Source organism: Cololabis saira, chromosome 5 (assembly GCF_033807715.1).
Source record: "Cololabis saira isolate AMF1-May2022 chromosome 5, fColSai1.1, whole genome shotgun sequence".
Taxonomy (NCBI): Eukaryota; Metazoa; Chordata; class Actinopteri; order Beloniformes; family Belonidae; genus Cololabis; species Cololabis saira.
The window spans coordinates 18,672,484-18,694,949 of record NC_084591.1 but is presented as its reverse complement, the minus strand read 5'-3'; the positions used below and the strand labels follow the sequence as shown (position 1 = coordinate 18,694,949).

The window sequence follows — 22,466 nt, the reverse complement described above, 5'->3', positions numbered from 1 at the left end:
AGCATTGGTAATTTGCAATAGATTAAGTGACGTCAAAGCGCGTGGGGGTTTCAAGTTTACCGTAAATTGCAACTGTTTGCCCAGAGAAGTCAAGTTTGATACAAATTTGAGTAACTTCTCTTTTTGCAAGAATGGATGAACTGGTTATCAGCAGTTCATCCCATATTATGCAATACTATGTGGAAACAACAACATATATTTCGGTTAAGAGTTGCATCAATTTCTCACCAAGATCTTGTGTTGATAAAGGGAGAGTCGGCCCGCTGCATGAAGTCTACTCCTGCACGTCCCAATGGAGTTAAAACTGGACTCCATGTGTGAAAATGATCAGAATCAGAATCAGAATCAGCTTTATTGGCGAGGTTCGAACATTGTCCAACAAGGAATTTGACTCCGGTAGTTTCGCTCTCTATGGTATTAAAGGTAAACAATAAACAAATGAACAATAGACAAATGTGGAATTTCTATGTACAAAAATTATAAACATTTTAAGGTGCAGCAGTTTGAGGTAGTGAGAATAAGTATGACCTATTTACAATTTCAACAGACAAGAATTATGCAAAAAATACAAGATAAAAAATTTAAATTGTACAAAAGAAATACAAAGTGAGAGGTGCAGCAGAGTGAGGCAACATGAATATTAAAGAGGGTGCTAGATGATTTATTTATATTTTGATGATTTATTTATATATTGCACATGTTTGGTTACTCTGAGACTGTTATTTGTGAGAGTTCATCAGAGCAACCGCTTGCGGGAAGAAACTGTCTCTGTGTCTGGAGGTTCTAGCGCACAGAGCTCTGTAGCGCCGTCCAGAGGGGAGGAGTTGGAACAGGCTGTGTCCCGGGTGTGAGGGGTCAGATGTGCTCCCTGAATCATTCTTTCACAATTTGAGCACAATGAATCCAGTCATTGTCACCTTGAAATATGCCCGTGCCATCAGTGAAGAAAACCTTGATTGATGGAATAACCTGGTCATTCAATATATTCAGGTAGTCAGCTGACCTCATTCTTGGCCGCATAACTTGTTGAACCGAGACCTGGCCAACTGCAGCAACCCCAGATCATAGCGTTGCCCCCGCAGGCTTGTAGACACTAGGCATGATGGGTACTTCGCTTCATCCAGCTCTCTTCTTAGTCAGATATGCTTCTGGTGTTCACTTTCCTCTTCCTCTACCAAGAATCAATGCACTGAAGAGGGCTACAATGTATAAGGCAGTAACATATTGGAATAACCATGATAAACTTAAATTTAATCATGATAAACAATAAAGCTAGATTCAAAAATAAATTAAGAAAAGCAGTACTGAGCAAGGAAGTCAGTTTTAGTTAGTTGGTTTATTCTGAAATTCTGAGTGTGTAAAATGAAATATTTTTTGTTGTTTGGTTCTGGCTGGCTTCAACAATTTAATGGTTGAATTCCATTACATCTCAGATCATTTTTATTTAGATTTAGTTATGTTTTAATTGTAAGGATTATGTGTGTAATGTTGGACCCCAAGAAGAATAGTCTTCACTGCTCTGAAGACTAATGGGGATAAATAAATAAATAAATAAATATATAAATAAATAAATAAATAAATGAAATGTACCCATCACTCTGGAACTCTGGGTAAATCTGAACTCATCAGGCCACATGATCATCTTCCATTGGTCCAGAGTCCAATTTTTATGCTCCCTAGCAAACTGAAACATTTTTTTCTGATGAGCTTGACTAAAAAGTGGTTGTCTTAAGGTGACACGGCTGTTAAGTCCCAATCCCTTCAATTCTTTTCTCCTAGTGCGTGTGAAAATGCTTTTACTTTCACTACTAAAACTTAGTTGTGAACTCTACAGTTCCACAGGAGCCAGGCCACTAGCGCCCCCCCCCCACGACAAGGAACCCTGCAACAAGGGCCCCAGGGCCCAGACACACACACACACACACCCATGTATGTGTTCTGGGTGACAGTTGCGCTTTAAACTTGAAACTCCCATGCGCTTTAACGTCACTTAATCTATTGCAAATTACCAATGCCTTGAAAACTGCAGTAGTCACATTCAGAAAAATAAATACATGAATAAACTGGAAAATAAAAATACAAACATGAGCAAGGAGGCCGATGCTGGTGTTTCGACTCCTTTAAAAACAGATGAGGGACATCTTTTCCAGGACCCCAGGATGGGTCTTCCAGCTAGGGTTGCCAACCAACCCTTGAAAAACGGAATCGTCCCGTATTTATAAACTAAAGTACGCGTCCCGCATTGAGCTGAAAAGGGACGCACTTTGTCCCCTATTACTGTGAGAGTCAGAAAATAGTTTTCTACAGACTTTCTGTTTGCACTTTTGTTATTGCACTAAAAATGTGCACTATTACAGAATTGATTTTCTGCATGCTTTCTATTGTTTTATATTAATTATACAATTTTAAGTTAAGCAGGACAGGTTTCTGTTTAAGAAAGATACTTATTTTATTCACTTCATTTTGTTATTTTGTATTAAAGTGAATTTCTGGATAATATTTTGTTTTCCATGTGTTCATGGCATTCAAAAATATATCCATCTAATTCAAATCAGGTTTGAGTCAAATAGTTAAAAAATTGTTTCACTCACAAAAAAAGGGGCTAAAAAAATTCACCACGCCAGGAAGGGTGAAGGCAATCGGGTTGGCCGGCCCTGCCGAGGTGTCCCTTGTTTATTTTTCAGGGAGTTGGCAACCCTACTTCCAGGGTTGTTTAAGAGATGCACTTTGGTTTTAATAACTTGTTGCCAGCTGAAACATAATCATGCATGCAGTAATTATCTAATGGGAGGCTCTTACCTGTTTGTTAGTTAAATCCAGGTGGTGACTTTTTTTTCTTGGAAATTCGGTGTATTCATGTATGACCCATTTTTAGATTAACTTTTGTATACATTTTATATAAATTACGAAGAGCTAGATTAAAGTGTAGATTCTCGGCTTGAATTTAAGAAGTTTCACAAAAATATGTCATTTAGTGATTATATTTTAAGCAAAACACCTTTATTTTCAGATATTTCAGAAGTATTTGGATAAAACATAATTCTAAATATGGTCATATTTCTTTTAATACATTAATGAAATTCTTTTGCACTTAATGATTGTAATCTGAAGTCCATAGACATCACCGGATTCTGAGTTTCCTAACTTTGGCTTTCCTGTTCTTGAATGTTACACTGGGTTTGCATCTTGTTGCAAACCATCTGTGTTTACACTCATGAAGGTTACTTGACTGGAGATTTTAACAATGATACACCCACCTAATCAGGAGTATTCTTGACTTTGTTGTCTTGAAGTAACCAGGTGGACTAAACCTGGACAGTTCACTTCTTTTCAGTCAGTTGTCCAGGTATTTTTAGCCCCTAAGAAGGGAGGTACTTTGCTTGAAATTATTATAATTCCTAAGTGGTAACCTCCCTTAGACTAAAGCTGGGGCTATACCCACGCCAAGACAAAACGCTTATGACGTCAAAAACGTTCTTTGCAAACACAGACATGTGTCATTAAGTTTGTGCGTCTACATGAATGTACTCAACAGCTCTGAAGACGCTATAAAATACACAACAGGCCTGTTATTAACCTTTTTTCATCCCACAAGGGGAAATTTAGAAAGTTAGTGGTGCTTTGACGCTATGACCGAAATAAGCAAAAACAGCTGGCGAAACATTGGCCATGCCGCCTGCGACGAAAATCTGTAAACAGGGAAGTATGAGCGGCATGTATGACACAAGCGTTTCAGAACAGGATTATAAATATTTTTGATATCAATAAAATGCAAATCTCTATTTTTATTTACAAAATTCTGTATTTAAGCCAATCACTACCACTCCACTTCCAACAATACTTTTGTATAAAATCCAATATTCACAGCTTTCCAACTAGTTCAGCATCTCATCTCCATCCTCCTCGATGTCGCACCATTAGAGGACAATATAATATTAAATACAGAGGGGTCGCCCTGTGGAATAACATCTCCAACCTAATACCTAGCACTCCGTCCCTCCTTGTTTTCAAAAAAAGATTAAAAAACAAACTCGTAGCTGAGATGTAAACAGCTGCTGACCCAGTACCATCAACGTCTGCTGTAGCTTGTGTGTCTGTCTCTACATGTACATACAAGTACACTGTACACTGTATACACTATATATCCAGATGCTCTTTGTTTTGGTTTATGCTACATTCTGCTCCTTTTATCATCTTTTTTATTATGTTTATTTTAACTATTATTTAACCATCCTGTTTTTTTTTCTTCTCTAAAGTATTTCTTGTTTTACTGTCTGAAGTGTATCATAGAGGGGAGGCCACTCGATAAGCCCTCTCAGGTTTCTGACCTCTCCAGCACATTTTCTTTTATGTTGTTTTTTTTATTTTCTCTAAACGCATTCCATTGTATTTCTTTCTTTTCTTCTTTTAAAAATGTGCAAATAAATAAATCAAGTCAAATCAAAATCCACAGTTGCGGCGAGGCAGTAACAACCGAACAACGTAAACGCCGTCATCAAATCTTTCTCCTCTGGAACCTGGTTTCAAAAATGATTGTTTACAGACCCCCAAAAGGCCGGCTCGTGTGGACGATACACTGGCTTTATAAAATACTTTTGCCTTTATAGACCTGAGCTTGTCTTTGTGTGGACGGGGCCTCAAGTCTACACTTTGAACACATTTTGACTGTTTTATTTCACCCCCTGTGGTGGTGTATAAAATCATGAAAACTGGTCATTGTTCAAATGATTGTGGCCGACTTGTAAATGCTAAAACACACCAGATTATGAATTCCTGACAAAAACATTTTTGGAAGCATTTTATTTGACATTGTGAACACATAATAGTCAAATGCAGAAAATATTAGAATTAAGAAAACAAAAATAGCATTTTCCATCATTTTTTAATTTATGATTAGAAATGGTGTCAGAAAAAACACTCTGTAAACACATTCAACAGTTATAGCAGTTATGGGTCCAAAATATGCAAAGTAGCTTCAATGCCAAATAAAAAAAAAAATCAAAAAAATCAAATTAGCAAAAAGAAGAACAACAAAAAAGCAGTTTTCTCCTTGACTTCTACTGCAGTGTGGACAGTATAAACCACAAGCCAGTGTTGCCATTGAGCCTGTACGGACTAAGTCTAAACGAAGTCTAGTACTGGTTGCTATTACGTAGGATTTAGCTGAGCTGAGATAAACGTGAACATGTTTCTGCTGTGGTGATCCCTAAAAGGAGAAAAGCTTAGAAAAGTTGCTTTGGACAAAGACATAAATGACCAGCCAGAATGTTATCAGCCACGTGTCCAAAAAGAAACCTGGGAAGAAACCTGGACCAGGACCTGGATCATAAGCGGGGAACCCTCCTGCTGAAGACCAGCTGGACAGAGGAATCGCCAGAGCAGATCTGGCGATTCTTTTGCATCACTTGAGACCACATAAGCAGAGGTATGGAGCTCATTGTCTCTCATCACACATACATTTAAACTTGGATTTATTTTGCTCTTTTATTTCCTTTTTATGTTCTTAATCCCTGTTTGTTTGATACTTCTTCTTTTATCCTGCTCTGCTTTTTATTGTAAAGCACTTTGTGATTTTTATCTGTGATACTGTAAGTAGGCTACCATAGAAATAAAGTTGATTGATTGATTGATTGACATACACCTATGGTTGACAGCTGGCATATATCTATGACAAAGACAATAGAACGAAACCTATTCATCCACAAGACACATAATCCTCATTATTACCGATCATCATGAGTAAAATCTCTGACTCTTAAACATAGATTATGGTTTCTGCCAATCATGTTCCTGGGGACTGAAATCAATGTGAAGCAGATGTTCATATTCAGGTTTGGATGTGTGTGAAGTGTGAAATGCAAGAAGAGAAGTAAATTAACAGTGATGTTGAGAACAAAACAGGCAATATTTAGGTTAATGCCATCTGCAATGAAATAAAAGTCAAGCAAATTTTTTTAGAACTTTTAGAACTTTTAGAAAAAAAGCATTGTTTTACCAGGTATCATTTTCAATCCAAAACAACACCAGACTTATACCATCTTATCATATCTCAATATGTGAGGCTTCAGTTGGCCCAGGGTTTCCACTAATGAAAGGGATTTAATTAACTTAATTAATTGTAATTAATCTGAAACGATTTCTTGCGTACAATGACAGTGGCGACTCCCTTTACATCGTGCAGTCTGTCACAGTGGAATTCCACCAGAAGTCTTTTCATCCCAGGCTTCACCGGAGAGAAAGTAATCTTCTCTGACACCTTCTGGCCAGCTGGAATATCAGCACTGAAAGACAGTTTATTCATGTTTTTATTTCATTTTCAAAGTTGATTTGAAAATGTTTTGATTTAATCGAAAAGCGGTGGATTAGGATTCTACGGAAGAGTATTAGGGCCATGCAGGAGAAAAAATATTTGAGAGGGGAAGATTTTTTTTTTTATTGTTCACTTGTCGAGAAAAAAGTCGAAATGTCAAGAATAATGTTGAAATACAATTTCGAAAAAAAGTCGAAATGTCGAGATTAATGTTGAAATACAATTTCAAGAAAATAGTTGAAATTTCGTGAATAAAGTCGAAATTTCAAGAATAAAGTTGAAATACAATTTCATGAATAAAGTGGAAATGTCTCCTCTGGCCCATCAAATCCAGTTAGGAGAGCGACTGACAGCTATGCAGCAGCAGCCATAACTAACTAACTAACTTACATCCTTGGAGTTACTCAACATTTCGACTTTTTTCTCAAAATTGTACTTCAACATTATTCTCGTCATTTCTACTTTTTTCTCAACATTTTGACTTTTTTCCCAACATTTCGACTTTTTTCTCGAAATTGTATTTCAACATTAATCTCGACATTTCGACTTTGTTCTCGACATTTCAATCTTTTTCTCGACATTTCGAATTTTTTCTCGAAATTGTACTTCAACATTAATCTCGACATTTCGACTTTTTTCTCAAAGTGCATAATGAAAAAAAAATCTTCCTCCTCTAAAATATTATTTTTATTTTTTCTCCTGCCTGGCCCTAATACTCTTCCGTAGGATTCTACCCAAGATAGACACATTTATCAATGTTATATCTTATCTTATATCCTATAGTTAATCACAATTAAGTCCAACATCCATCATCAAATACCAAGTTGACAATTTACCAAGCCATCTTTTTTTTTTTTTTTTAAGTAACTCCTCTTAAAGCAGCACAATGTAACTTTCAGCTTTTGTTGAGTTTGGCGGCTCCTTTGAACAAAAGCAGTAGTGCTTTACCAGAAAGAACACTACGTTTCCCATGAGCACCAGCGCGTACTGCCGGAAAACTCCTGTCCCGTCGCTGCATTTGTTTGTTTCACCAAGTGAACGGACAGAACGCAAAAAAAAAGATGTGAAACTGCTGGAAAGGAACTGGAATTTACCGGGATACCTTAAACAAGGGAGCCAGGGAGCGGTATATGGAGAAAATAATGATTATTAACGGGTTGGGTCCATATGTAATCCCTATCAAAGAGTGGAGCTCCAATGATGATTTATTGCCGCAGTTCTGCACAACTCACGTCTTAGGCTACCTTGTTTAGGAGTGTTTGGCAGCTGCTTTGGTAAATGTTTGACTCGCCATGTGTTTCAATACATTTGTATAATAGTACAACATACAGTACATGTTTTGTATCACTCTTACTTCTCTTTTCTTTTTTTTGACTGCTATAATATGCTGAAGAGGCTCCGAGGCGTGAGCAATATTTTTGTTTTCCTCGTGAGATTATTTTTTTCCTCTGCAGCTACAAATAGAGTTAATATCTTTTCCTCAACAAACTAGTTTTATCTGAAGATTGGGGTTAATCACAGCGCAGAGAGCTGGCCAGCAACTGCGTTTAGCTGGAGAAGTGGGGAATAAAACCCGATCCGACCCCCGGTCAAGTTTGTTTGTTTGTGGTTTAATAAACCCGTGTTTTGATCCGACCCCGGTCTGTGTGCGTGTTTGTTTGTGATCATGTGTGGAAGGTTATGTTTGGTCGTTACAGCCGCGTTCCAACCGAGCCGACGACTCGTTTACTCTTTTAGTCTGTTATATCAGATACTTGGCCTCCGTGGTTCTGCCTCCGAGCAGGAAAGCGGTGAAAAGTTAAATAATTAGTGATCTTTTCCCCACGTCTGTTATGTGGAGCTGCTGCAGCCACAACGCAGCAACGGGTTACCAGCTTCTCCTGAGCTCTGCGCTCCACGCCCCGCCCATTTTTGTCTCGACTACGAATCGGGAAGGAGGGGGAAGTGACGTATGCCGTAAAGCAGTCAAAGCCGTAAAAAATTGTAGTTTTTTAGTGTGGCAGGGTTCCTACCATGCTCCTCAAAGTTACATATTGCCAGTGAAGGCGATACAGAACCCCTCAGACCATGATAGAGGTGTCATTAAACCTGTTGTAAGTTGATGTACCATCACAATGACTCTGGAAATATGATATTAAGGTGGAAAAGTTACATAGTGCTGCTTTAAAAGCCTGTCACTTTCATTACTCACTCAAGACGAATCTGAGTGGTGGACAGCAGGCCGGCCCCCTCCACCGTGAACACGCCTCCCTTCAGAGGGGCAGGAAGAGGATTGGTGAAGGAGATGTAGGCTGTTATCGGTTTCCTAACAACAGCATCCCCAGGAATCTGGTGAATGAGAGGTTTTTCATTATGCTCTACATTATCTTTACAAATACAACAAGTCACAAACATTGTACTTTTGGCTGTCTGAAAAGCCTCTGTTTGATCCAAGTGCAGCAAAGAGATCAGAGAAAGTAAAGAGACTGGTCGTATTTGAGTTCTTTTCTTGAACTCCCGGTGAAATAAATATGAGAGGCAGATACCCTTTAAACATTTAAGATCTTATTCTCGAGACGTAAACCGTTGAAGTCAACAATAAACTGCTGTGCTGCCTTGTGAGAACGGCCCAACCTTTTTTAGCGGTTTTCCCCGTGCATTCACCTGTACGATGAGCTCAGGCATGCTCAGCTGGATGTCATCCACAGTCACCATTGGTGTTTGTTCCCCCTCTACGAGTGCTTTCACTCTGAGCAGGTGACTCTCAGTGGCACACATGGCATAGTCCTCATAGCGCAGACGCATCACTTCTTTGTGGGCTGTACAAAGAAACGCATGAAAAAAGTGCGTTCAGGCCCAGCACCATACCTGCTCTTTTGTTTTTTATACTATTTTATTTTCAGTTTTGCAATATATACAAACATATACCAACAGTATATACATAATAGAACCCCCCCCCCCCCCACCTCCCCCATGTCAGTGTGGAAAGTCAATACAAACAACTACATTAAAGGAGCATGAGGCTCCTTTTAAGAAATGAGACTCTTTAGCGCCACCCTTCGCCACCACGGCCGCCGGGGGTACTGCAGCCAACAGTGAAGCCGGCACGGGAGAACGGGAAGAACGTGCATGCAGCATCATTTGACGTCACATCCGCAGGACAACGCGGGAAATTCTGGTCACAATTGCATTACATTTTACAGCACACAGCCTGTTCAAGGCAACAGAGAGATACACTAGAGGGCTCATTCAACTTAAAACGTATACGATTTTTTTTTCATAAATCCTGCCTCAATCCTGCATCATGCTCCTTTAAGTACTTGGTGTAAGAGATGTATCGATATGGTTTAGATAAGGCTGCCAAATGTTCAAAAAGGTGTTATATCGTTTTCTGAGACAATATGTGATTTTTTCCAGGGAGATGCAATCATTCATCTCAAAAGACCATCTGTCCATAAATAGAGGGGAATCAGATTTTCATGACACTGCAATGCACTTCTTGGCCACACACAGAGCAACTTCCATGAATTTGAGTTGTGCACTGTTTAGAGAACCACGAATACATTTAAAGTTCCCCGTTAAACACCGTTCAGGATCCCAGTGGAACACTAACTCCTGTGATCCTGGTTAAAGTGGAGCAGATATCAGGCCAGAAAGGTCTCACTTTGGTACAGTGCCAGGTACAATGCAGAAAGGAACCAACTTCAGTATCACTTCTGAAGCACATCTCTGACAGGTCAGATTTGAATGAGTGTAATTTTTCTGGGGTAAGGTATAATTGATGTAGAATATTATAGTTAATCAGTTTATACCGGGCATTGATAGTAGTTGACAAGCTGTTTCGACATAAATCTGCCCAGAACAGTTCATCAATTGTAACATTAAGATCTGACTCCCATTTCACTCTAGACTTATGCAAACCTGGTTTTGGGCCCTCATTCATCAACAGGCGATACATTTTAGAAATTCATTTATATGTGTTCCCCTCATAAAGAAATCTCTCAACATCATTCATGACAGGCAAAGTCATTTCAGGACCCAGGTTAGCTCTCAGAAAGGATCTTAGCTGGACCATTCCTGCTGTTTGATCATATGTTTTTATTATAGATAAAGTGATTTTGGGTTTATTTGAGCTCCTGACCTTTGTTAGATGGAACCGTCACATTGATGATCTGCTTCTGGCACTCCCCCAGTTGGAGAGAGTTGTACGTTACAGCTGTAACTTGCAAGGTCAGCTTAACATGAGCTTCTTTATCGCCTTCATTCTTCACCTGCCAGAGCAATACAAGAATCTTGTCTTAGTACGACTTAACAGACAAAATCCAAGAAGAAAACACAACCTCTCTCCCAAATTCACTGTGAGAGAATTCATTCACTTTGAATCACTCAGTTTGTCACGGTTAAGCTCTGAGCGCTGCTCACCTCCGCAATCACATCGAAGTCTGTCCCAAACACGGGTTTAGCATGCTTGACCAGCAGCTTCAGTCGTGCTGGTTCTATGCTATCATACATCGGCTGGGTGAGCCGACGCCCTGCCTTCTCAAACACTTCTCTCTCCTTCTGTGAGCCTGTGGAGTTAACGATGATTGGTGAGTATTAACTCTGAATCTGAGGAGCAGGATTAACAAGGTGTTAGCTGTCCACATGAAATGCTATTTCCTGCCACACTTCCTGCTCACCTTCAGGATATTTGTAGTCTAAAGTTACGTCGTCTTTGTAGTCCCCGTAGATACTTTTGGTGCTGATGTTCTTCCCCACACGTGCCTTGTCCACAATGACCTGAGACCACAGTGGCCCTCTTCATTAAATATTTTTCTTTCTTCAGGCCTAAGATTCAAATGCTTTACAACTTAAACATAAAAGACGGTCAAAACCTTCCCCCACTGGCCATCTGGTTGGATTCTCCAGTGGATGATGTCAGCATTCACTTCAGCGAATATAAACGGAGCATCATACTTGGCTCCCAGTTCTCCCTCCTTGATGGCTATCACTGGACATGGCCCGCAGCAATACATGCCTGAGAAGACAATGTGCATTTAGTCTTGAATTCCTTCTGCATTGACACAGAAACAGGAAACTAGTCAATAGTTTCTGTCTTTGCCCACCCAGAGAAAAGCCTACAATGTGGCTTCCGTGAGTTAAAGTTGTAAATATAAAAGGTACCAGATTCGCTCTGTTCTTGAGGGGTTGGGTCCAAAACCTGCCAGCCATCATTTCCCTTTGGGAGATCATCTCTCCTCATCCAGGACTCGACCCAAACGTGAAAGTTCCTAAAACCATAAGTAGGATAATGACAAAAAGACACCACATTACACTGAATAATTTTAGATTTTCCACTAAACCATTACATGTGTGTATTTGATCGTACCAGATGCTGTCTCCCAGGTTTTCATTTTCAAAGCCCACCAGGTAATCTATAGATAAGTTTTTATGCGTGTCATGGGCTGAGTTAAAATTGGTGATGACGCGAGTTGGGATTCCCAAACAGCGCAGCACTGAGAAAAGATCAGACACAATCAAATGGCCATTTTTATTTGATTTTCTTCTATTTCTTACTCTTAAAGTTGACTCGGTCTGTGTTTACATTTACGACGGAGTATTAGGGCCAAACTAAGACAAAAAAAAAATGGAAATTACGAGAATAAAGTCGTAATTTATAAGAACTCTAACAGGAAGAGCAGTCTTCTCCCTGTGTTAAAATGAGGAATATTGAGCATCTTGTGAAGTTATATTTTGGTATCGGTTTCACAAATAAGGAAATACTTATAAGGACTTTAAAACGATTGTGCAAACGACTGCGTCTATTTCGAAGAAGGAACCACACAGACTTGGAATAAATTGCTTCTTTTGTGGAAGAGGAAAATCTTTATGATCATCCTCAGATCATTCCTGAGAAACAACAAAACCTCTTTGAATGGCAGCAGATGTAACGAACCTGCTAGCCTTGCAGTCGACCAGACAGCTCCTCTTCCACAAAAGACGTATGTGCTCTTCCTGTTAGAGATCTCATAAATTACGACTTTATTCTCGTAATATCAAGACTTTATTCTCATAAATTAAGACTATATTCTCGTAATATTATGACTTTATTCTCGTAATATTACAACTTTAGTCTCATAATATTACGACTTTATTCTCATAATTTTACGACTTTATTCTCATATTATTACGACTTTATTCTCGGTATTTCCAATTTTTTTTGTCTTAGTTTGGCCCTAATACTCCGTCGTATACATTTGATCTGAAAGATATAAAATACTGTGCACTTAAAGTGACATGAGGATTAATGCTACAGTAAAGTTTTTCAGGAGAAACTTCCATGAATTTTTAAGGATGATGGGACCCCACCTGTGCATGCGACGCCAGCAAACACCCAGCACTGGCCATATTTGACCCCTCTGGCGCCGGCTTTGCTCCACTCTCGTAGGATTGGGACACTGCTAGTCCAACTAGACGGAGAGGTTCCATCAGAGTATGACCCCGACCATTTCCCTATCACCACACCCCTGTCATCGTCGGCATTGACCTGAATGGATGAAGGAAGCGCTCTAAATTTGATGAACCTCTACATGAAGTGCCATTTCCTACTATTCACATCCACTCCACCGCACACATCTTTATATTTTAGAAATGGTTGTGTCTTTTCTGCTAAAATACATCGTTTTCAGTAAAGCAGTGAAAGGCTAAACTTACCCACACTTTCTCTCCTGGGGCCTCATTTATAAAAGAGTGCGTAGGATTCATACTAAAAGTGTACGTGTGCTCAAAAGCTGAAAATGGCGGGCGCACAAAAAAATCCTGATTTATAAAACCGTGTACACGCACATCTGCACGCCATGTTCGCTTTATAAATCACAGTCCAGCTGGAAGGTTGCGCATGTGAATTCGCCTCATACCCCGCCCTCTACACGCCCACTTTTTACCATGAATGGGCAATGCAAAGTAGTTCATGACTGTATTTGCATATAACTGAGCCTGCTGAGCATGCGCAGCGCCTGCCTGCAGTCTGTTTCTGTTGTGGGTCAGGATGAATGAGATGTGTCAGCCAGGCAACCGTGCCACTAAATTTCACAGAGACTGAGATCGAGATGTTGTGGATGAGGTGGAGGCCAGGAAAACGGCATTATTTGGTGGTCACAGTAGTAAAAAGTGATTGCCTGCCAGAATCTGATTTCTGGCCGCGGGAGCGCGCACAGCAGCCCGTTGAGCGATAGCGCTAAAACGTCAGATTTTCAGATTATGAAGCTCAAGAATGAGATCAAGTCATATTTAGGCAGAAACAACTTTTCATTAACTGTATTTGGCCTTCAATCAATTTTTGGCAGGTAAAAAGACCAATTTTCAGGGGAGAAATCAGATTCTGGCAGGCAATCTCTTTTTGGCACGACACCAGCACGGCGTGTCCTGCACCGCGGACACGCCGTGCAGGTAGGATGATTTGACAGATGCAAATACCCCGTCAGATCACGCTTCCAAATAGACCACGTTTCCACATAGACATCAACATTTATCTATGTGGAAGCGTGATCTGATGGGGTATTTTCATCTGTCAAATCATCCTACCTGCCAATATCTATGTGGAACCGTGATTTGACGTTTTTTTTCTTCCGTTTTGTGCGCAAGCTTTATAAATGAGGCCTTGAAATGTACAAACTGGTCTTATTTCAAATCCTCCCACTACAACAATTTCATCTAACAGGTTAAGTTTCCCTCATGCTGTCATTAAATCATGCGTCTTGCTGTCAGAAGAGACTAAAAAAGAAGTCATTACCATTGCGGTGATCGTCCTACTGACGTAGACGGGGTCACCCCTGCGGTCCAGGTCCATCTTAGAGTTCTTTAAAGCATCATTGGAGTTGTCCAGAATCTCAAAACAGATGTCCATGATCTTGTCTTCAAACTGAAGGAACAAACAGTAGCACAGAAAGAGAAACGGTTGTTTGCTAGGCTTTTTTCCCCTGCCTGTTGCTCATAATGTTTACATCTTTTTTCTACATCAGTTGAACTGTGTCTGTCCATTTGTCCAGCCTTTTGATAATACTGGATAAATCTGCATACAGAAATTGAACTAAAATAACTGTGGATATTTTCATTCATGTACATAAAGCTAGATATTGGAGAACAACCGAGTCAGCATTGTGTGCACCAATGGTAAGGGTCCAAATCATTTTCCAAACTGTAGTCAGGATCAGGATTTATAATTAATAGCTCCACGGTCAGTATGTTAATTTGTTGCTAGGCACCACCCACTACAGAGATTCTTCATACATGCATTGTGACCAATTCTACTTATTTCATCACTCTTTTAAACAGTTGTGTTCAGACTCATTTGATAAATATAACAAATCTGCCTTTATTCTCAGGTAGGTTGATACGACAGCACGGGCGTGCAGGGATTTTGATTGAATTCTTTGTGGCCCTCTCTTTTTTCTCTTTTTTTCTCCCTACTTTTTCACAATAGTGCCAGTCTCGCTCCAGATCGGGTGAAATTGAGCCGAAGTGAGTTTGAAATACATTTCTAAATGGTTAAAATGCTTTTGTAAAACCTTTTTCTATTCCTGCCCATATCAACCAAAATTCCTGATTCAATCTCATTGAGTTATGGCCAATTCCCTGCTAAGTCCTGCTCATTGTGAAGTGACGCCGTGTCTTTTCGAAACATCCGATCTGTTTGCTGTCCTGTCAGCCTTCTTGTCCGTCCCTACAGCAAGCTGTGAAGGGATGTGTTCTTATCTGTGTGGTTTGGTAACATTCTGACACATCTCTTCCAGAAGTTTCCTCAGACCAACAAACATGTTTGCTGATCCAGCTGAAGCCCCGCTGTCACACTGCTGTGACAATTCACACAAGAAGTCAAACTCCAGCCTGACAGACAGACAGTTTGTCTGTGCGTGTGTGTCTGTGTGAGTGTGTGCGTGCGTCTTTGTGTGTGTTACCTGTCCATAATTCCAGTAAAGCATGCCGATGTTGTTCGATGTGCCATTGTAGATGATGCCATTTTCATTCCGAATGTACTCATGGAGCATATACTCATCAGGCAGGTGTACCACATCATCTGGTACAAATACACAAACACATACATACAAATTAAAATCCCTGAAATCTTTTTTCATGTCCTTCATGCTCAGTATCAAAGAATCCTCTATATAAGAAAATCATGAGAATAAAGAACTGAGGAGGACGAGGAGAGGCTGGGAGAAAATGTCTATGATTTGTGAGCAGAGGCATGCCAAAACAGGGCATCAAAGAAGGATACTCTGAGAACACAGCTAGACACGTACAAGGGTGATCAGAAAGAGTTACACTGTTCCTTTGTAGATATAAAGGGTATGCATTGACGTAACTTTCCCACTGGACCAACCCTCTTACTCGCACTGAGTGGCAAAACATCAGCAAAAATGGCAACTAGTGGAGAAGACGGGATAACAGCCCATTATCAGCTTACATTAAAGGCAGTTGGACTTGACAGTGACCCGTACAGTTACCCCAAGAACCAGTGGTCCATGGACATTAATATTTGGCCACGAATCCAGTTTCCTAATATTTATATGTACTTAATTTCTACTCTGGGGAAATACAAGAAGCAAAGCTTGAAGGCATACAAAAGTCTTGATGCTTGGTCCGACTTCAAGGAAGGATTTGTTGTAGAAATTAAAGTGATGAGGACGCCGAACTTTATGATTTGACCGTTCAACGTTAGCTACCCAAAAATCCAACATTAACTGATACAAAATGGGAACCGCAAATCCATGTTTTGGTGAATGAATCCAGTTGTTTCTGCGAATTGCAGTGAACCATTTGTCTCTCTTAAGCGTATTTTTCGGCAGTCTGTAAAATGATAACTCCGATTTCTTGCTAAATCTATGAGTACAGTTGATCGCACAACAGCTCTTTCCCATTTTAGATGTTTTCGCTGTTTACGCTGCCACTCAGTCTTTCTGCCACTCAGTGGGCATAACCCACTAGGAAGTCACATCTGTGACGTCATGCGCATTCCCTCTATAGATAAAGTGATTAGAGTGCAGATGCAGGAGTTGTGGTATTGCATGAGGGAGTCTGTAGTGGCAGAAATATATGCTACAGTAGCACAGGACATGTATGAAGGCAGCATGACAGCACAGTGAGGTTCAATGCACATCTAAATCCACCTACTGTATAGGTAACAATCTAGCTAAGGATTAAACTGCAGTTTCCCAGAAATCCAAGTAAACATGCGCGAGAAGACAATCGATTATTGAGTGAGGTGCGTTCGACTCCACGATGCTAGGTGGCGCCACACATACTTTTGCGTTGGCATTCTTCCGGTTCCTTCTTTGTTGTTCATCTCCTTCTTCTCCTACTGTGTTGATATTCTGGCTTTCGCAGCGTTGTCTCTTCTGGAAGGGGGAATCCCGGGGCCGTCGCTAGCTCGGCTAAGCGTGGGTAAGTTAGCCGAGTTATTCTGGCATGTATCTTGCCAGAATAACTCGGATGTCGAGAGCTTCAGTTTGGTTTGACTACGACCCGGCTAAGGTGTATAGATGGCTTTAAAAGATTTTATCTGCACGGTGGTGCAGCTGGTAGTGCAGCCGTCTCACAGCAAGAAGGTCCCGGGTTCAATTCCCGCCGGGAACGCTATGGGCACTGAATGCGTGTTAAGTTCCCCCATGACTTCAGCGCCCACACCCTGGGTGGGGTTGGTGAAAGGGCCTTTCTGTGTGGAGTTTGCATGTTCTCCCCGTGTTCCCTTGGGTAGCTAATGTGAGCTACCCTCACAAAAACATGCAGCAGTCCTGGGCTGTACATGGCCAACCGGGGCGCCACATGGGGAGGATCTGGCCGGAATAACGTGATCCTTCCATGCGCTACGTCCGGCCAGAGAAGTCCCACCCTGTCTGGTGAAAAGAAGCAGTCAGTTCACTCCGCAGGTTAAGGAGGAGATCTAAGCTCAAGTAGATACCGAGTAGATACTTTTCTGTATTTACTCTGCTAAGATTCTAAACAGCTGAGTCAGGCTGTGTCTGACGTCATCACATTACAGGCCACCGATTGGTCGGGGGGTTGGAGTCAGACGTCTGAGTCAGGAGGCGGAAATCAGTGAAAGAGCGACTCTGACGGCGGCTTCTTGTTCATTTTATTCGACAGACAATGGCAGCGCAAAAGTCTGTTCTGGTCCAACTCTGAGGTGCAGATGTTCATAAACCTGGTGACTGAGGAGAGAATTAAAAAGAGATCTAGACGGGTGATAAGGAACGCCCAGATCCACCAGGAGCTCTGTCACTTCATAGCTGCTCCCAATGGACTTTTTAGCAGCTTAAAAAGCTTTGCCGCTTGAAGCTTCTCTCTCTCTCATTTTTTAACTTGATATCGAACACAAGCCACAGACCCAGCAGCACATTTATCATTTCCTCCAGGTTCTACATCTTTACTGTTGTTGTCTTCTTCGTTTAGATCACACAATCAAATACGTCACAGCAGCTTCACTCCAACCTCCTACTTCTGCTCCAGGTGCTGAATTGTTATGGAAAAGAAACCAGGCCAAGTTGAGTTGAGCCGAGCTGAGATGATTAGAGCCGTGTAGGTGCTAGTGGAAAAGTGCTATAACATGATTTGGGTATATAAAGAAGAAGGATACTTTGGTAGAATGATGCTGGAGATGGAACTGCAAGGCAGGAGAAAAAGTGGAGGACCAAAATAGAGACCTCTCAATGTTTTTAAAGAAGTAGTTGGCTGGCGCGACAAAGGAAGATGCACAAGACAACATGAGCTGGAAAACGATCTGATGTGGCAACCCCTTAAGAGAAATTTGAATGACCAAGAGGTTAAAATGATGATGTCATGTTTGGATGGCTTATGTTTTTAACATGAGAGAAGGTGCAGGCAAGAGGAGAGATAAACAACAACCGAAACAACTTCATCATCTGCTGCTTTGTAAAATATTAATGTAAATACATGTAACTAAGTAAAGCACCCAAGAGTTGGTAGGAGGAAGATATTGGTGTGTGCTTGACTAATCCTTTACCGCGACACAATGGGTTGAACAGCAGGAAGAAGCGGACTTCATTCTTGTCCTCTTCGATGCGTCCATCTGGTGACATCACCAGCACAGCCATGCGGTACTGGCCAATGATGGCGTCTGCTGGACTGTGGAGCGTCAGCAGGATTTCGTCCTGCACCCACTGTTGGGTGAACCACCACTTGTCTCCAGCCCTTCGTTCCTTCTGAACCTTGATCACCACCTCATCGTGCTTACCTGCAGAAGTAGAAAGCCTCTGAATCACAATCACAAATCACAGCAGTTCAAGACCAGGTATTTAATTCCCTTTCAGGGACTCTTAAAGCTAAATTCCATCCAATGAAATCCCACAATTAACAATAAACAAATACAGTTCAGCCAACTAGAATTATACAGTTTATGTACCTTTTATCACTTGCCACCGACCAGTGCAATATGAAACGTAAACTAAATACCTTTAAACCACATGTGTCAAACTCAAGGCCCGCGGGCCAGATGTGGCTCGCGTAGGGTTGCCACCCATCCCTTGAAATACAGAATTGTTACGTAATTGGGAATTAAAAGTTGCGTTCCGTATTGAACCTTCAGAATACACCGACTTCAGAATACTCCCTGGTTTCCTTACTTCCACCATGTAGCCCTGCAATCATAACCCATATACTCGCGGGATTTCCTTCTCTAGTTATTCACATCTTTGTCATGTCTTCGTCTGTGGAGGCTGGAGAATTAACTCTCTTTGATAACTTGATTTAATAATGTAAGGAGTAGAAAGTAAAGATTTTTTTTTTGTTAAATGTAAGGAGTAGTAAAAAGTCTCTAGAAAAATAAATATTCAACTAAAGAACAGATACCTGAAAAATCTCCTTAAGTAGAGTTATAAAGTATTTGAACTTTGTAACCTCCCACCTCTGCCTGAATGTATTTGACACCCTGCTGTTGATGCAGATCTATCACCTGCTAAGATGACGCAGCAGCACCTTTTCCCAGCCTACATCTTGGCTTTTTAGTTGATCCTGGCCTTTATAGTAAATGCAGCTGAATTCTTAAGTGGAAGATGAAAGTATGCTCTAATTTACTATGCAGCTGTCATTATTCTGTTAATAGTAAATCATGTCTAACATAAATGTACAACTTACATTTAGCCCCCCCTGGAAACATAACAATTCCTCTCAACCAATTAATCCTCTGAAATTAATTTGAAATAAATAATGGGATATGTGCAGATTTGCCGCTCATTCTGTGGAAACTGGTTCTTATTCTGTCTGTACTCACCGAGGTGCAGCACCAGCTCCAGGTGGTGTTTGGGGGTCAGAGCCTTAGAGCACCGGACTATTATTGAGAAGGGCTGACCCCTGCGGACGATCAAGCGCTGACGATCGATCTCCCTGGTGCCGTGAAAATAGTTGTTCTCTCGGCTTCTCAAATCCACGGCCGTGATCAAACCTGAACGGAACCAACAGATGAGAGGTGCGTCTGACGCAGTCAGCTTTGTTGCTGAATACAAGTTTGGCTGAAAGATACGATTTAAAATTGAAAAGAAAAAGTTAATATTTCTAAATTTACAAGTCAGATTTAAGGTTGTCTTCTTCATATTATGTGTCTAATTTTCCTTTGATGTGCCTAAATTATGGTTCATTTTCTTAAATTGGAGTGAAGTTTGCAGCAAGCTTCAGGTCTGTTCTGTTGGAGCCGATCCGTGTCTGCTGAGTTGGGATGTGTCATCCCACACCTAATTGTCGACTCGTACTCAGCACATTTTTCAAATGGATAACACATAGAGTGATGGAGATGGAAGTAATAAAATTGAGAATAACAAAGTGACAGTTACCGTTGTGGCTGGCCATTGCAGATTTTCTTCCTCTGTAAATTATCTGTTGGTCAAAGTGTCCTCACACTCCTGATGTGTCCATCACAGTTCAGTATTTATACAGAGCAAAACTGGCCCTACCTCCTCTGTGACACAGACACTCACCCCTGAACGCTCCACCTCACCTCCCTCTGTGACTTGTGACATTACTTCCCAAAAAGCTGCACTCATCTGTGGGTGTGTGTACATTGAATGAGTGATTTCTCAGCCCATCTGAGACACAGGGGTCTTTGTTACTGTTTATATTGGAGGGTGGATGCTGCTGGAGTTCATTTACGTGTAGAAATTTAGAAGAGAATATGGTGAATGTGACTGCTGACATTGTCCAGTCACTTGTCTGACCTGTGTCAAAAATGTCCTCCTAAAGCTCCCTGCTCTGAGTCACATTTCAAACTAAAGGTAATTATGCAACATAATACAGTAACAACACCTCCCACATTATTTCACATCACATTTTTAATAAGTTTAACAGTGGATGTTTTGTTGAGAGAATGAAATATTTTCTAAATAATCCAGCCAGTAACAACATTGCCTGTACAACAATGTATTTAACAGTGTGATGTCTGAGCCATTTTCCATCTCCTCTACTCAGTTCCACAGTTTTAATGTTTGATCATCTAATTGTTGTAATAAGCTCCGTATTCCAAATGATCAAATATGCATTTGATTACAAAAGTTTGTTGTGTGGAAATAAATTGTGAAATGTCTAATCAGTCACGTTTCAGATGAAAACTTCAATAGTTACATTGTCATCTTGAGACATTTCCACAGCTGTTATCATTCTGAGGCCACCTGTATGACTCTACAAGAATGCTTTGCAGAGGCATGTTGATTTGTACTGAGATGGACTGGCGACCTGTCCAGGGTGGACCCCTGCCTCTTGCCCGTAATGAGCTGGGATAGTCTCCAGCAGACCCCCGTGACCCTGCAAAGGATGAAGAAAATGGATGGATTTTTATTTGTATAGCACAATTCAGTAACAACACCTGATATGGAGTTACTTCTTGCTGGAAATTCCAACAGTGAAGCTGCAACATGCTCATTTTGCAAAGCTGCAGTTTCCAGAGGTGGCATGAATGTTAAAATATAAAGAATAGAATAAAAATGTATTGATCCCCCAGAGGGGGGTACGAAAACAACAGTATGAAAAGGTATAAAACAGTATATCCTAAAAAATTAACCAATAAATATAATTAAACAGCAAATCTACAGGTGGTGCTTTCAAAAAGCAGGTTATTGCACTTGAAAGGCTAAAGTTGATTGTTGTAGAGTCTGATGGCTGTGGGGATGAAGGACCTGCGGTAGCGTTCCTTCTTGCAGTGCGGGTGGAGCAGTCTTTGGCTGAAGGAGCTGCTGATGCTCCCACGGTGTCATGTAGGGGGTGAGAGGGGTTGTCCATGATGGAGTTCAGCTTGACCAGCATGCTCCTCTCACCCACCTCCTCGGCAGAGTCCAGAGCACAACCAAGAACCGAGCCAGCCCTCCTGACCAGTCGGTTCAGTCTCTTCCTCCTTCTCTCAGAGCTCCCGCAGCTCCAGCAGACCACTGCATAGCAGACGCTACTACAGTCATAAAAAGTCCTTAAGAGCTCCCTGCACACACCGAAGGACCTCAGTCTCCTCAGCAGGTGGAGTCGACTCTGGCCCTTCTTGTACAGGGCGTCAGTGTTGTGTGACCAGTCAAGTTTGTTATTGAGGTGAACACCCAGATACTGGTACTCCTCCACCGTCTCAATGTCCAGCCGCTGGATGTTCACCGGTGCACGAGGCAGAGGGTTCCTGCCGAAGTTGATCACCACCTCCTTCGTCTTGCTGGTGTTGATTTGCAGATGGTTCTGTTCGCACCATGTGACGAAGTCGGCAATGACCCCTCTGTACTCCAGATCGCCCCCCCCTGGACATGCGTCCCACGATGGCGGAGTCATCGGAGAACTTCTGGAGATGGCAGGAGTCCGTGTTGTGGTGGAAATCGTAGAGTGTAGAGTGTGAAGAGGAACGGAGCGAGCACTGTACCCTGCGGGGCCCCCGTGCTGCAGACCACCACATCAGACACACAGTTGCGGAGCCTCACGTACTGCGGCCTGTTGGTGAGGTAGTCGATGGTCCATGCAGCCAGGTGACAGTCGTAAATCAACCCAAAGTGAAAGGCAGACAAACAATGACAGTAATAACAATAGTAGCAATGATACACGTTAGTATCAAATATGTCTTCAGCTAAATATCTATTGAATAAAAAAGAATTACATTTTTACATATATTGCTCACTTATTTTGCTAGATTTGAATTATTGTTGGACAGTTTGGGGCAACACCTACA

The 22,466-nt window shown here is 41.2% G+C and overlaps 1 protein-coding gene across 1 annotated transcript; it reads right to left on the bottom strand.

The window, feature by feature from the left end:
* Nucleotides 1–5,913: 5,913 nt before the first annotated feature.
* tgm2l (transglutaminase 2, like) lies at nt 5,914–20,162 on the bottom strand. The gene is made up of 15 exons (XM_061722497.1): nt 20,113–20,162; nt 19,557–19,727; nt 18,291–18,521; nt 15,226–15,344; nt 14,061–14,189; nt 12,638–12,815; nt 11,658–11,784; nt 11,453–11,559; nt 11,164–11,306; nt 10,969–11,068; nt 10,712–10,857; nt 10,431–10,560; nt 8,954–9,108; nt 8,502–8,638; nt 5,914–6,281 (listed from the first exon to the last, which is right to left on the bottom strand). Exons 1-15 carry the CDS (start codon nt 20,126–20,128, stop codon nt 6,113–6,115), a joined length of 2,058 nt encoding a protein of 685 aa, XP_061578481.1. The 5' UTR covers nt 20,129–20,162; the 3' UTR covers nt 5,914–6,112.
* Between the last annotated feature and the right edge of the window lie 2,304 nt (nt 20,163–22,466).

What these genes read in the sequence shown, in the direction of transcription:
- tgm2l (XM_061722497.1), bottom strand. An exon ending in TCAAGAACAGAGCGAATCTG is followed by an intron (nt 11,307 to 11,452) that starts GTACCTTTTATA and finishes TTGTCTTCTCAG; the next exon opens with GCATGTATTGCTGCGGGCCA. An exon ending in ACTTCGATGTGATTGCGGAG is followed by an intron (nt 10,561 to 10,711) that starts GTGAGCAGCGCT and finishes TTGCTCTGGCAG; the next exon opens with GTGAAGAATGAAGGCGATAA.